The following is a 15,643-nucleotide window of genomic DNA, read 5'->3' as shown; positions in this document are numbered from 1 at the left end:
TTTCCTGATATGAAAGTACTCGAAGTTTATTTTTTGAACCGTATACTGTGGTAACATTGAAGTCTAAATCAAAGAATTTGTTAGAAAATTAACGAAATGATGATCTGAAATTAGGTATTTGATGATACATTTTTGTGACAAGTTTTAGAACAAAGAGTCGATGTAGTTAAAATTGTTGGGTTTATCATTTTGTTAACTTAGGGTCGTTAATGTTAGTTGCCTTATTTTCGGGGCAGTTGCAGACTGGCTTGATAGAACTACTAATTTTTTAGTACAATTTTTCTGGGGCATAAGAGCCAATTATTTTTTATTTTTTTCCGAGAATTCCAGGTAAACGTTTCAAGTGAAGTGTAGATTTAACTCTAATGTAATGTATGGAATAGTATAAATTTAAGGGTAAATTTCAAATAAAACCCTTGTGGTTTCACTAATTTTCAGATAAAGGACTGTGGTTTACTTTTTATCAAAAAGAGAATTGAGGTTTCGCACTTGGATTAATACTATTAAAACCATTTTTAACGTCCTGAAAATGAAAATTTTCAAGAATTAAAGTTGTTCAATGTCATATTTTTTATGGAACTACATTTTCGATTTTCGAAAACCATCTTTTTTGGAACTTTCTCTCTCTTTACTAAACATCATCTAAATAATCTTAAAATAAAAAAGTTGAAGAATTAAAGTTGCTTAGAATATTAGTATTCTTAAAATATGTCATTTTTGAAGTCGTCAATGGTGATTTTAATAGAATCAATCGAAAAAGCCCTTATTTTGCTAGAGTTGAAAACCACAATCCTCGTTTTGACAAAAAGTAAACCACAGTCCTTTATCTGAAAATTAGTGAAACTACTAGGGTTTTATTTAAAATTTACCCTAAATTTAATCCTAATGTTTCTAAGCAATATCAATTTTAGCGTTGTGCTATTGAAAATTTTAAATGATTGACTTGATTGTTATTTAATTGTGACATTATATCTTTCAAATAAGTTTATCGATAAATTGATGTAGTTTTATATATATATATTTTTTTTGTAACTATACTAATAACAGAGTGAATATTTTAACCAGTTTGATAACAAAATTTGTAATTAACATTGTAACAAAATTTTTGTAATTTGATTAGTAATATATATTAAAAATATTTAGAAAGTAACATTTTAACATTTTTAATAACTAGGACTAAAATATATACATAAAAACAATATTTTGGTATCATATATATAGATTTCGATTTGGTTTGATTTAGTTGAAGTTAGTTTTAGTAAATACTCATCAAAACCAAACTAAAAGTATAACATAAGCGAACCATTTAGTTCTGTCTTCAGTTGACAGAAATTTGCTCACGGGACGTTTAGTATTCTATTGGGATAGACACAAGGATAAATGGTTGGGATAAGGATAAAAATATAATAATCGAGAATTATTATTCAATGTTTGATACGTTGGACAGTGATAAAGATAAAATAATACATTTTATTATTTTAACCTTATTTAAACTACATAACACTAATTTGAGGGATAAGATGGACTTTTCCATCTATTAAAATCGCAAAAGCTTATCCCGCCTCCTTATACCACCCCCCTCTTAGGTATAGGATTTGAGGGATAAAACTTATATCACTCTAACCTATCTCTAAGACAAACATTGGATAACTCTTCTCAATTTTTTTTATCCTTATCCCCGTATCTTTATCCCCTCTAACAAACACCACGTCACTGCTAATTTCTCCCAAATTTTCGTTTGTTATATTTTTTTTTAGGAACTTCACTTTTCAGTTTATGTAGACTATATAATGATGATCATGTTGAAGGGTCTTCGACATAGCTACTTGATCTCTATCCATATCAAAAACCGACATAGCTAATTGATCCGTATCCAAATCGAAAACCGAAACCCCTTAACCGTCCGCAGAATACAGTTTCCGTGTAAAGATTATATTTGGAAAAACTGTAAAGATTATATTTGGAAACACTGAAAAAAAAAAAAAAAAACTTTTATATTAACAGAGCAACATCATAACAGTTAACAAATTTACACAGGAAGTGGCTCAGACCATCTTCTTTTTACCTCAGATTTCGATCTAACCTCTTTAAGCTGTCCATCCATTCCATAATCTCTCTCCATAACAAGGTTGATTCCCTCGTCGGAATACCACCCGACCCCCACACAAAGGATACCATCTTTCTTAACGTCGACGTATCCGGTGATGCCTCCCGGAAGCCAAAGGATAGTTGCATCATTCATGTCTGCCATCTCCTCCTCCCCAAAGTAAACTGGATTTTCAGGCAAGTTCCTCTTTTTCAATGTTTCTGTGCATAGATAAACATATGGAGTACTATTGGTATCCTCGGTTATTGTCTCCTCTCCGAATATCGGGGTAGCGCTCACTTCAAACACCTTCCACGACCCTGTCAGCTCCGATGGCTGTGTTCGCTTGCGCTGCGAAAATGGCTTCAGATCGAATTCGAGGTCGCTGTTCAGATCATACAGAGAAATGAAATTAGGATTTCCGACGAGAGAAGATTAAATCTATTTATATTACTGTGACGAATCGTGTTACTATGATGAATCAACCGAATATTGATTAATACGTAATTGAGTAATCGACCAAAACTGCTTGAAAAAGAAAATCACTCTCATGTTAAACTTCAAAACTCAATAACACAAAATGGACTTTATCAACAATCGCAATCGAACTTCAATCTTTCCACTCTTGTTCGGGGTAAACTGCACCATTGGTCACTGAAGTTTAGGGTCAGTTTCAAAAAGGTTATATTGTTTCAATAAATTATTGAACTTTGTTTTTATTTTAATAAAATTATTTCCATCAATTTAGACGGAAAAAGTCACTAGAATAGTGTTGTGACAACCACGTTGGAAAGAATTTACTTTTACACATAACATGTTAACCACGTGACAGCAAAAAAAGATACATTTTATGCCCGACACGTAACAGTTTCAAGCAGTTGAATTCTATGAAGCATGGACACGGGTGCGGACACGGCAAACGGCATTTTTAGAAAATATGAGACACGGGTGCAGCGGGGACACGGCAAATTTTATATAATTAATTATATATATATTAAATATAAAAATATATAAAAAACTTGCTAAATCACAAAAGAACCCCAAAAGAAGTATGAAATTAGAAGGGAGATGAAGAACCCCAAAAGAAGTATGAAATTAGAAGGGAGATGAAGAACCCCAAAAGAAGTATGAAATCGGAATCCCAGGAGAAGAAATGGTTTCTGTTTATCCCAAAAGAAAAAGGAAATCGGAATCCCAGGAGAAGAACCCAGGAGAAGAATCGCAGGAGAAGAACCCATGAGAGAAGAAATCGTTTCTGTTTATTCCCAAAGAAAAAGGAAATCGTGATGTGAGAAGAATCGCGATGTGCACAGGAGATGAAATGGCGATGTGCGCAGAAGGAGCAAGACCTAATTCGTGCGATACATACAGGTGAGAAAAACCCTAATCTTTTTACCTATTTTTACCCCAGCCGAGTCCCGCCGTGTCCCGATCCCTGTCCCATTTTCCGGCCGTGTCACTGCCGAGTCCCCGAGTCCGACACGGCCACGGCGACCCCGGGGAAGAGTCCGTGCTTCATAGGTTGAATTAAGTAGATAAAAAATGAAATTTTTTTTGCTGTCGTAAGTCATTCATTTCCAGCCTGAGATTTTTTCTGTCTGAAATGACTGGAATTATTTTATTGCAATTGAAGGAAAGTTCAATGACTTTATCGAGACAAAATAAAATTCAGTGACCTTCTTGAAACTCACCACGAACTTCAATGACCATCAGTGTAATTTACACTGTTCCTCCTACATCTCTCTCATTGCAATTTGACTAATACCAGTAGCTAGCATTAGAGGATCAAGTTTGATTAGTTTTTCAAATGTCCTCTATAAATCCAAGAGGGGTAAATTACATTTATGGCCCATGAACTATAGCACTACTAACATTATGGCCCCCTAAACTTCACTTCTTGACATAATAATCCTTGAACTTTACATTGCTGTAACATTAATGTCCAAATCAACAAAAATCCATTAAAAATTCAACAAAATGGTGAGGGTAAAATAGATATTTGACCATGTATTTTGGTGTCATGAAAAAATAAGTCAATAATGTAGTCAAACTCGTTCAGGTCATCATTTCATTATTTATTTTTATTGTTGATTTGGACTAACTCCGCCTGTGAGGGTCACTTGGTGGCCTTTACAGCCGGTCCCAAGCCCGGAAAAAGGAGGAGGGTTGCGGTAGGTTTGTGGCGGCCAGCGTAAAACTTAGCCACATCTTATGACATGAACCATACTATAAATACCGTTGGGGCGTTCCCTACTCAGCGACGCGCTGCACTTCCTAGACCCGGGTGTAGTGATAAATGTGCAAGGGTTGCTAGGTCGTCGCCCCGAAGCGGCGCGCCACCCCAGGACCCGGGGGTGGTGTCAAATATGCAAGGGTTGCGGGTAAATAAGCTAGTCCACGGGAATGGTAGGGGTAGGGGTAAGGGTAGTAGGTTACGCTTTGGGACATGGAACATAGGTTCTTTGACAGGAAGATTAGCTGAAATTGTAGATGTTATGAAGAGGAGGAGAATAAATATAATGTGCCTACAAGAAACCAAGTGGGTTGGAGCCAAGGCTAGAGAGATAGCTCCTTGGGGTTATAAGCTTTGGTACTCAGGAAAGGATAAGGGTAGAAATGGAGTAGGTATTCTTATTGATAGGGAGTATATTGGTGATGTAGTAGCGGTGTCTAGGAAGAGCGATAGAATTATGAGTGTCAAGCTAGTGATAGGGGATGAGGTTGTGAATGTCATTAGTGCATATGCGCCACAAATAGGATTAGATGTCTCTATAAGACAAGCTTTTTGGGAGGACTTAGAGGAAGTGGTGCAACAGGTTCCTAGGGATGAAAAAATGGTACTAGGGGGTGATCTCAATGGACACGTGGGTTCTAGGCGTGATGGGTTTGAGAGTGTTCATGGAGGGTATGGTTTTGGAGATAAGAATGAAGCAGGAAATGATATTTTGGAATTCGCATCAGTCTATGCGTCAGAACTAGGGTTCTGAGGAAGAAAATTAGGGAGACAGAAGAGAGATTTAGGAGGAAGAAGAGAGAAAATAGAGAAAGAAAGGAATATATTTCATTAAAATTCTTCATGCTGAAACAGTACCACACTCAGCCTCTAAATAGGTGAGTAAAAACAAATATCTGTTGGCAGCAGGTACAGCTGTACTAACAAACTCACTACCAAACAAAATAGCTAACAACCTAGAGAATCTATTCTCTAAGATAGGCTTTAGGGAATTAAAATGGCCACACAGTGCCAACAATGCAGAAATAACCAAAAACACATAAAAATGAGTAACTAACTTAACTAATAAGGCTAATTACTTATTTAGTCCCTGAACTCTTCTAGTACGTGACAATACCCCCTCTTGAATGCATTCTTGTCCCCAAGAATGGAAGAACTTTCAGTTGGTTGTGACACTTCAGATAAGGACAGTAGGAATAACCTAGAGGTGACCCCATTCCATCCTTTTGAAATTAACTGATTTAAGGATTTAAGAGACATGAGTTTAGGTCCATCAGTGTCTTGGATGCCTTTAAGCTCCACGGGATGTTGATCCTTGTGAATTAGTACCTTGTTACCTTCGAAGTCAAAGGTGACTGGGGTATGGTACCGCATCCAATCAGTGCCTAAAATAAGATCAAATTCTCCCAAATCCAGAGTCCTTACTGCAAATGTAAACCTAGTATTGTGCATGGACCAGGTTAATTCCTCACACTTGGACTTGACTAGGAGTTGTCTACCATCAGCAACTGATACAGCAGTTGGTTTGACCCTGATCAAGGGTAACTTAACCTCTAGTGCTAGCTTGTGGTTAACAAAGCTATGGGTACTTCCACTATCAATCAAGATAGTAATGCCCTTCTTCTGCAGGGTGCCTCTTAATTTGAAGGTTCCAAAAGCCATTCCTCCATCTAAGGCATTAATAGAGAGATTTATTGGCTCGTGACACTCATGTGCTACTTCAGTCAAGGGTTCATTCCCAATTTCTTCCATAGGAACCTCTTCTTCTATCTCTCCTTCTAAGTTCATAGCATTTAACTTCTTGGTTGTGCATTGATGGCCTGGGTAGAACCTATCTCCACACTTCCAACAGACTCCAGGGGTTCTTTTAAAATTGGTGGGGTTTGTGTTTGGTTTAGGGTCTGGTGGTTTTGGAATTAGGGCAGTTGAGGTACTAGGAATGGTTTGAGGTATAATAGTAGTCAGGGGCTTGGTTTTGGGTGTAACTGCTTCAATCAACTCCTTAACATTAGTTTCATGCAGTTTTGCTAACTTAATGGCAGTATAGATTTCAGAAGGATAGTTAGACCTTACTGCAGATCGTATCTCAGGTTTTAAGCCAGAAATAAAGCTTCTAACATAGTATTCTGAGTTGATAGTAGGAAATACCTTCTCCATCTTGAGCTTGAGGCCTTCAAACTGCTCCTGATATTGTAAGACAGTAGATGTTTGTCTTAAGTTAGTAATTTCTTCTACCACATCCTGCACCTCTGTGTCCTGGAAACGTTTGGAGATTTCATCAATGAACATGGGCCAGTTGACTGCTGTATTCTCCTGGATCCAGTTCTTAAACCACTTATCTGCCTTGCCTTGCAAATACAGCCCTGCTAACTCCACTTTCTTCCCTTCTGCTACCTCAAATAGTTGGAAGTACTTGTGACATTTACTAACCCAACTTTCCACATCAGATCCATCAAAATGAGGAAGATCACACTTCGGCAGCATTTTGTTGAAATAGGGACTCTTAGAACTAGGTTCTCCTGGTTGAGTCATTGTGGGACCATGGCCTAAGATGCTTCTGGTTCCAAGAGGATGAGAAGTTACAGGTCTTTGAAAGGTTGTGCATGTTTCTGGGTTTGTTTGGATCACCTTAGCAATGGCTGCTACTGACTTATTGAGCTCCAACAGGGTTTGTTGGGTAGTGAACTGATCCTTACGAAACTGGGCATGATCCAAACAAATGGAGTCCATACGTTGTTGTTGAGCTGATTGAACATCTAGCAGCTGAGCTTGCATAGATTGTAGTTTTTCCGCTGTCTGCTCGGCCTTTTCCACCATCTGAGCTGAGAGAGCTTGGAATTGTTGTTCAAGCGTCGCCATCGTTTCTTGGTAAGCTCTAGTAGCTGCTCGGGTTTCCTTGTAACGATTATTTACCATACAAGAATATAGGCCAAGGGAATGGAATCTCTGATACCAATGTCAGAACTAGGGTTCTGAGGAAGAAAATTAGGGAGACAGAAGAGAGATTTAGGAGGAAGAAGAGAGAAAATAGAGAAAGAAAGGAATATATTTCATTAAAATTCTTCATGCTGAAACAGTACCACACTCAGCCTCTAAATAGGTGAGTAAAAACAAATATCTGTTAGCAGCAGGTACAGCTGTACTAACAAACTCACTGCCAAACAAAATAGCTAACAACCTAGAGAATCTATTCTCTAAGATAGGCTTTAGGGAATTAAAATGGTCACACAGTGCCAACAATGCAGAAATAACCAAAAACACATAAAAATGAGTAACTAACTTAACTAATAAGGCTAATTACTTATTTAGTCCCTGAACTCTTCTACTACGTGACACTATGACTTGAGTATCATGAACACATGGTTTATGAAGAGAACATCCCACTTAGTGACTTATCGGAGTGGCGGTAATACGAGCCAAATTGACTTCTTCTTAGTAAGGAGTGCTTGGAGAAAGAGTTATATTGATTGTAAGGTGATCCCTGGTGAGAGTACGACAACCCAACATAGAGTAGTGGTGCTTGATTTTCGAAGTAGGAAATGTATAAGAAAACAAACACCACAAGTAGAGACTAAGATTAAGTGGTGAAAATTGCAAGGAGAGAATCAACAAAAATTTGTGGATGAGATGACCAAAAAAGATGTTTGGACCTATAATATGGATTTAGATATAGATTCGATATGGACTAAGATGGAGCATAGTATAAGGGAAGTAGCGAAGGAAGTTCTAGGGGAATCTAAAGGTAGCATGCCACCGGGTAAGGACACATCTTGGTGGACAGAAGAAGTACGACAAGCAGTAAAGAGTAAGCGAGAATCCTATAAAATATTGGGGAAATGTAGGAGTGACGAGAACTACGAAAAATACAAAGAGGCTAAAAGGGAAGTAAAGAAGGTCATACGAGATGCTAGAGCAAAGGTGAATCGGGATCTGTATACCAGATTGGATACGAAAGAAGGGGAAAGAGACATATATAGAATTGCTCGGATGAGAGATAGGAAGACGCGAGATCTCGGAAAAGTTAAATGGGTGAAGGATGTGGACGAGAAAGTCCTAGTTGGAGATAAAGATATCAAGGAACGATGGAGGTCCTATTTTGATGACTTATTTAATGGAGATCGCAGACAAGATGTTGGAGATATAAGTATCCATCACGATATGATAAATCATGAATGCCTGCGGAGAATTCAAAAGGGTTTAGTCAAAATGGCATTAAGTAAGATGAAGTTGAAGAAAGCAATAGGACCTGATGGCATCCCTATTGAGATTTGGAGATGTTTGGGAGAAAGAGGAATCGAATGGTTGACGACGTTCTTCAACAAAATTTGGAGAAACAATAAGATGCCATCAGAATGGAGGAAAAGTATCTTAATCCCTTTGTATAAGAACAAAGGCAATGTCCAAGATTGTGCCAATTATCGGGGAATCAAATTAATGAGTCACACTATGAAACTTTGGGAGCGAGTGATCGAACAAAGGCTAAGGAGGACGGTGAAGATCTCGGAAAACCAGTTTGGCTTTATGCCGGGAAGATCAACTATGGAAGCCATCCATCTAATGAGACAATTAATGGAGCACTATCGAAATAAGAAGAAAGACTTGCATATGGTTTTCATTGACTTGGAGAAAGCATATGATAAGGTACCAAGGGAAGTACTTTGGTGGGCCTTGATAAGGAAAGGCATTTCGCGGAAATATATTGACATCATAAAAGACATGTATGAGGGAGCATGCACGAGTGTACGTACTAGTGTTGGGAAGACTGAAGAGTTTCCTATTACGATTGGAGTGCATCAAGGTTCCGCACTAAGCCCATTTCTTTTTGCCATCGTTATGGATGAACTAACAAGTTCACTTCAAGATGGTATACCATGGTGCATGCTGTTTGCAGATGATATTGTGTTGGTTGATGAGACGAAAGGAGTGGAGAGGAAGTTGGAACTATGGAGACAAACTCTAGAATCTAGAGGCTTTAAGTTGAGCCGAAGTAAGACAAAATATTTGGAGTGTAAGTTTAGCGGCCATAGGAGTAGGGAGGCAGGGACAATCACCCTAGATGGGAGAGTTGTTCAGGCCGCGGATTGCTTCCGGTATTTAGGATCTATTATCCAAACGGATGGAGAAGTAGATGGAGATGTTGCTCATAGGATTAAAGCTGGTTGGTCGAAGTGGAAGAGTGCTACGGGTTTCCTTTGTGACCCCGGCATGCCTAATAGATTGAAGGGAAAATTCTACCGGACGGCAATTAGACCAGCATTGTTATATGGTACGGAGTGTTGGGCAGTGAAACACTGCCACATCCATAAGATGTCGGTGGCGGAGATGCATATGTTGAGATGGATGTGTGGTCATACGAGAAAGGATCGGGTGAGTAATGAAATAATTAGGACAAAAGTAGGGGTCACATCTATTGAGAATAAAATGAGAGAAAACCGACTAAGGTGGTTTGGCCATGTGAGACGTAGAGCGCTTGATGCGCCGGTTAGGAGAACTGAAGACTGGCAAAGGGATGTAGTGGTGAGGGGTAGGGGAAGACCTAAGCAAACTTGGAGGAGGGTGATCGAGAGTGATATGAGTTTACTGGGAATTGAGGAAAATATGGTAGTGGATAGGACGGAGTGGAGGGAGCGAATTTGTGTCGCTGACACGACTTGATTTCACGGTTCTATATGATGGTTCATGTTAGCCGACCCCGAATCATTTCGGGACTAAGGCTTTGTTGTTGTTGTTGTTGATTTGGACTTTAATGTTACAGTAGTGTAAAGTTCAAAGATTTTTATATCTAGCGGTCATAATGGTAATAGCGCAATAGTTAGTTCGGTGTCCAGGGATATAATTTACCCCTTTATATCTCTCTCTCTTTCTATATTTGCAACTTGCCTAATAACTGTAGCTAGCATGAGAGGATCAAGTTTGATTAGTTTTTCAAATGTCCTACATAAATTATATTCAGACTCTGAACTATATTTATTTATTGACATAAAAATCGTTAAACTTTACATTATTGTGACATTAAAGTCCAAACCAACAAAAATACGTTAACGGAACTATGATGGTAGAATAGGTATTTGTCATATCCCTATTTGATCTTTACCACTTGAATCCAAATTCCTAAGACAATAGAAGATGAAAAATGACTTTATGGTACATGAGTACTAAATTACTACATAAACAACGGGTAATTTACACCCATGGTCACTGAACTTTACTCATTTTCACGGTAAAGCCACTAAACTTCAAAACGTAATACAAAAGTCACTCAACTTTACAATTTCTAATATTATGGCCACTAAACTTCAATTAAAAATGACCGTTGATGACCTAAAAATAGTAAGTTCCAAGAGTTTATGATATTCTAAGCAACTTTAATTCTTCAATTTTTCAGTTTTGAGATCATTTAGATGTTGTTTAATTAGGAGAAAGAAAGTAAATATTTAGAGAGAGAAAGCTCCGGAAATGGTGATTTTGAAAAATAAAAAAACGTGGTTCCATGGTTCTAAATAACTTTAATTCTTCGACATTTCCATTTTGAAGTAGTCAACGGTCATCTTGAGGCGTTAATTGAAGTTTAGTGGTCATAATGTTAGAAAGTGTAAAATTGAGTGATTTTTATATTACGTTTTGAAGTTTAGTGAGCATAGTAGCATTTAATGGCCATGGGAAACGGAAAGAATGCATTAACAATAGGAATGAAGTATTAAGTAATGTACCTTTCATCACGGATATTTGCAGGACTGACCCATTGTTCTTCATAAACAGCAACTCTCATTATTTGTATGTCTGAACCTCCATTATTGAATTCTATGGTATGAACAATACGTAGTCTTTTGTGGCAGCCTTTAACCAAACACTGGAATACAAACATTTGTATAATTTGTAAATCACTTTTACTAGTTCAGAGAAGATGCTGAAAAAAGTGGTATCAGATTGCTTGATAAAGAAAACTAACATAACATGCTGAACTTACTTGTTCGAATTTGAAAGTCGGAGTAAGATAGTAGTTGGAATCATTAGCTTCACCAACAGGTATATCAACTGGACCTCTAGAATAGGATCCATCCTGAAATCAATTAACCTGTTTGTAAAATGACATTTGACTCGCGAACACGATACAAAAAGGGCATTAATCCAAATTGGGTTGACACGAATTATATCTTTTGGGGTAGGTTAGGGTTAGATTCATTTGACACTAACCTGATAATTAACACGACATAAACACTATCCACTTACATGAATTGCTACCCCTAGAATAAACAATGAAATAAGCATACCAAGAGGGATTGGATTACTTTGTATCTATGGACACAGATACACACATAGACTTCCCTCAATAGCCAATAGGGATAAAGTATAAAACTAGCCTTGTGATTATTAGGGGAGGACGGATTTAGACTCTACGTATAAAACCATAAAATGTTAGCACTGACGTTTTTTAAATAGAGCAATTTCAAACTCCATTAAGAAAAGATCTAACAGAAGCCCATTTTCTGTTAATTTAGTTTCATGTCTGTACTACCTAAGCTTCATAGCGTCCACGGGTATCAAACAGCGATAAATTTGCACAATTTCATATGGGAAGTCTAAATTTGTTCTCCCCCAACGCTCATAGGGCACAATTTGCACCTTAGGTGCCGGAGAACATAGAACCAAATCAATGGGAATTTGACTTATGTTGGATCTAATGTTAATGAAGCCTAAAATTGCTCCATCTACAAGATGTTAGTGCTAGTATTTTTCGGTTTTATACATGGACGGACTCTAAATCTATTCTCCCCCAAATATCAAAGAGCTAAATTTATACCTTACCCCATAGCCAGTACCGTGTTATAGTGTCACCGGTTGATCATACCTCAAAGAAGACAAGACCTGGTTCATGACTCATGGCATCTTCTTCCATCAAATCACTTTTTTCAAGATCAAAAGACCCAAAATCAGGCAATGTACGTCTTATATCACCATTCCCCAGTTTGTTTGCAGCTAATGATGCATGTTCATCTTTATCACTACTTTGCTGCACAACTTCACCATAAGGATTTAAAGTCACCCAATTTATCTTCCTCTGAATGTGTGAAGTCCTTTCTCCTGATGAAGATGGTACAACTCCTATGTGAGAAAGAGTGTAGCAATCATAAAGATGTTCATCCTTGCGTCCAACGTCAATTGGCTCCATTTCAGCTGTAATGGGTGAAAAAACTGCTCCTACACCCTTCCAAAATCCACTTACACTACTTGCAAATGTATTCCATGCTGGTCTAATTACAGGTTCCTGAGAAAGAAAAGAGCAATTCTAACTATCATTTCCGATGTAGAGAAAAACACATAAATGGTTTTTTTGTACAGGGACAGAAAATAAGTGCTTTTATGAAAAATGCGGAGCAGTTTTCATATTCAGAGCTATTACAACTTCAACCAACAAAACTCTAGCTATTGACTTGGTTCTTGGATGTTTTCATTTACAAGAAGAGTATAAACAAAATCCAAGTATAACACCCTTGTTTGAAAATATTCATTCTGATGGATTTTGAAGGAATATAATTCTATATAATCTCATGAAATCCATTGTAAATCATTTTCTTTAGAAAATAATGTCATTTGAAGGACTTCCAAATCATGGGTAAATTGCATGGACAGTCACGTCTTTTTCACAAAATACTGAACCTCCCATTGGATTTCAGTGAAGTCTTTCCGGCTACTTTGCATACAAAAAATCATAGGAACATTGATGTAGCACAAAGGACAATTAACTATATGCATAGTTGTTAAAGGAGCGCCTCACTCAAGGCTCAAGGTACTGAGTCTTGATTGATTGCAGAAAGAGAGGCCCTATTTGAAAGGCTCATGCCTTGTGCGCCTCAGAGCCTGAATCAAGGTGCGCCTCTGTGTTTTCACTAGGGGTTTTTTTAGTCTGTTTTGTGTAAAACAAATGTTTGACTAATCCCAACCACTAATCTAATTTAAATAAGATTAATCTTCACCCTTGATCTAAATAAGAATATCAAGAGACATAATTAAATATAGGAAGACTAGAGAGGGATTAAGAGCAGTCGCCTAAAGAAGAGTCTCCTCCACTCCACTCAAACAGAAACTGCCTCAGACAAACAGAAGAACACACAGAAGAATATCAAGTGACAATGAATGGTTATTAGTTTAGTAGCATTAGTTAGGTACCTAGGCTAAGCCGTTAAGTATATGTTAATGTCCGTATGAAGTATAAAACACTTGGTGTTTTTTATATTTATGATTCAGTATTATAATTTTATGTAGTTTTTTGTTTTGTTTGTGCGGTCATAACCTAGGATTCAGGACCTCTTAGCGCCTTAGTGCGCCTTGCGCCCTTAACAACTATGACTGTATGCCAACTAAAACGACATATGTTTTAGGTGTCACCTCAATATTTCAGAGAGATTTTCGTACACAGGTTAGCCAACAGTGCGTTTTTCGTACACAAACCAGAAAAGTTTATTGAAATCAAATGTAAATTTCATTAATGTTATTGAAAGAAATGAAATTCAGTGATTTTTGTGAAACAGACTCCAATTTCAGTGACCATTCGTGACTTCGTGTATCTTATCCTGCAAATCATGAGAGAATTCTAATAGAAACCATTCCTAGCAAGAATTCGATTCCAAACAGTTAAACGAACAAAGAATATAAAGATAAAAGCAACTGAAAACCTAGAATTAAAGTTGGACATTCACTTGTGATGAAGGTGCACCCTCATCAATCAACTTGTATATCAGAAATTACAGAACTAAACCAATTATCTATCAAATGAATACTTCACAACAATTGGAAATACACTAACCTGAGTTTGAAGAACAGTTTCAACCTCCATTAACATAGCACCAGAGACCATGACTCTACCGCCTTTGTTTCTCTTCTCTCTAACAACTCTCTTCCCTTTCCTTCTTCTCTGATTCTTTTTCGCCTTCTCAGAAGCTGATTTTTCCATATCATTATCGATGCTCCACACATTTTCCTTCTGACCTTTCACTTTCACTCTCTCATTCGGTTTACTCTGGCATTTCGTAATAAGTCTTTTTGAAGCAAGTGAGGGGTTCTGTGTGGGGGAAGCAGAATTGAAGGTGTAATTGAACCCTAGCTGATGGATGCCGGTGGTTGTGAAGGAGGTTTTGCAGAGGTGAAGACATGGCGATTGCATCTTCTCCGTCCCCAATTTCACACTATCTGTTTTTAGATTTCAGAGGAAGATGACCAAATTGAAATTTGTGGGCTTTTATTATTTGGGCTGAAATTTTGAATGGGCCTAGGGCCCATGAAACTAGCCCAATAAACAGATGGCCATTTGATTTTGGTGGTGTTCTCAGGCCTAATACATCATCCTTAGTCCCAAATAAATGGCCATTTGATTTTGGTTAAAATCATTAGGGTTTATGTGAACATTTCTGCATATTTCTACCGTACAAATAAGTATAGGGTAATAGATCACTATAAATAAATTCAACAGGCGAATAGATTGTTTTAAGAAAGTTTAAAAAATTAATAGATCATTTTAAATAAGTTCATGAGATAAGTATAACGTTTTGAAATTCTAGAAAAAATGTAATAGCTAAAGGTGTACTATCAAGCATTGAAATAAATCCACTAGTCTGTCTTAATGCTTGAAATTGAGAAAATTGTCTGATTTTTCTTGATTTCGACTCCTTAGGAATTTTTGGCCGTGTAGCATTGATCGGACCAAAAAATATTTATTTTATTTTATGGTTAATTTCAAATAAAATTATTGTGGCTTTATTTGTAGATTGGTACATATAGTTTTTTTTGTTACAAAACAAACCATGTGGTTTGCGCAGTTAGCAGAATCAAGATAAATGTCTTAAATTTGTTAAAACAATGACATGACAGAAGGATATTTTAGAGGAGAAATTTTTTTGACTTTTTTCACGCTGGAATTCCAAACGAGTGATTAATTGATTCAGGCCCGGGAGTGCAGCGGCCTAGTACTCAGGGCTATAGGAGGCATAAGATTTTTTGTTAGGTCTATAAATATATGGAGTAATTTTCTTTATATACATATATTAATATTATTTAGGTTTTAAATGGTCCAAATAATTGATATTTTAGACTTCAAAATATATAGATTAAGAGTTAATTTTAAAAAATTGTGAAAGATCTTTTTGATTTTAGATAAATAAAAGTATATTTGACGAACGTAATAATAAATACTGGACAATTATTAATTTATTAGAATATATTTTAAATTTTTACATATAATTTTTTTATTAAAGGGGTCATTATGTCTTATTTCGTCAAGGGCCATAAATTGTAAGGGTTGGCTCTGAATTGATTATATTTTAAGCAAG

General features: G+C 36.9%; 1 protein-coding gene across 1 annotated transcript; it reads right to left on the bottom strand.

The window, feature by feature from the left end:
* Positions 1-1,974: 1,974 nt before the first annotated feature.
* LOC136216516 (uncharacterized) lies at positions 1,975-14,510 on the bottom strand. Its single transcript, XM_066003053.1, has 5 exons — positions 14,125-14,510; positions 12,169-12,585; positions 11,287-11,379; positions 11,030-11,169; positions 1,975-2,471 (listed from the first exon to the last, which is right to left on the bottom strand). The coding sequence occupies exons 1-5, from the start codon at positions 14,479-14,481 to the stop codon at positions 2,030-2,032; spliced, it is 1,449 nt and encodes a 482-aa protein (XP_065859125.1). The 5' UTR covers positions 14,482-14,510; the 3' UTR covers positions 1,975-2,029.
* Between the last annotated feature and the right edge of the window lie 1,133 nt (positions 14,511-15,643).

This window comes from Euphorbia lathyris, chromosome 2 (genome assembly GCF_963576675.1).
Source record: "Euphorbia lathyris chromosome 2, ddEupLath1.1, whole genome shotgun sequence".
In the NCBI taxonomy this organism is placed as follows: domain Eukaryota; kingdom Viridiplantae; phylum Streptophyta; class Magnoliopsida; order Malpighiales; family Euphorbiaceae; genus Euphorbia; species Euphorbia lathyris.
This window is presented reverse-complemented; position numbering and strand designations above follow the sequence as displayed.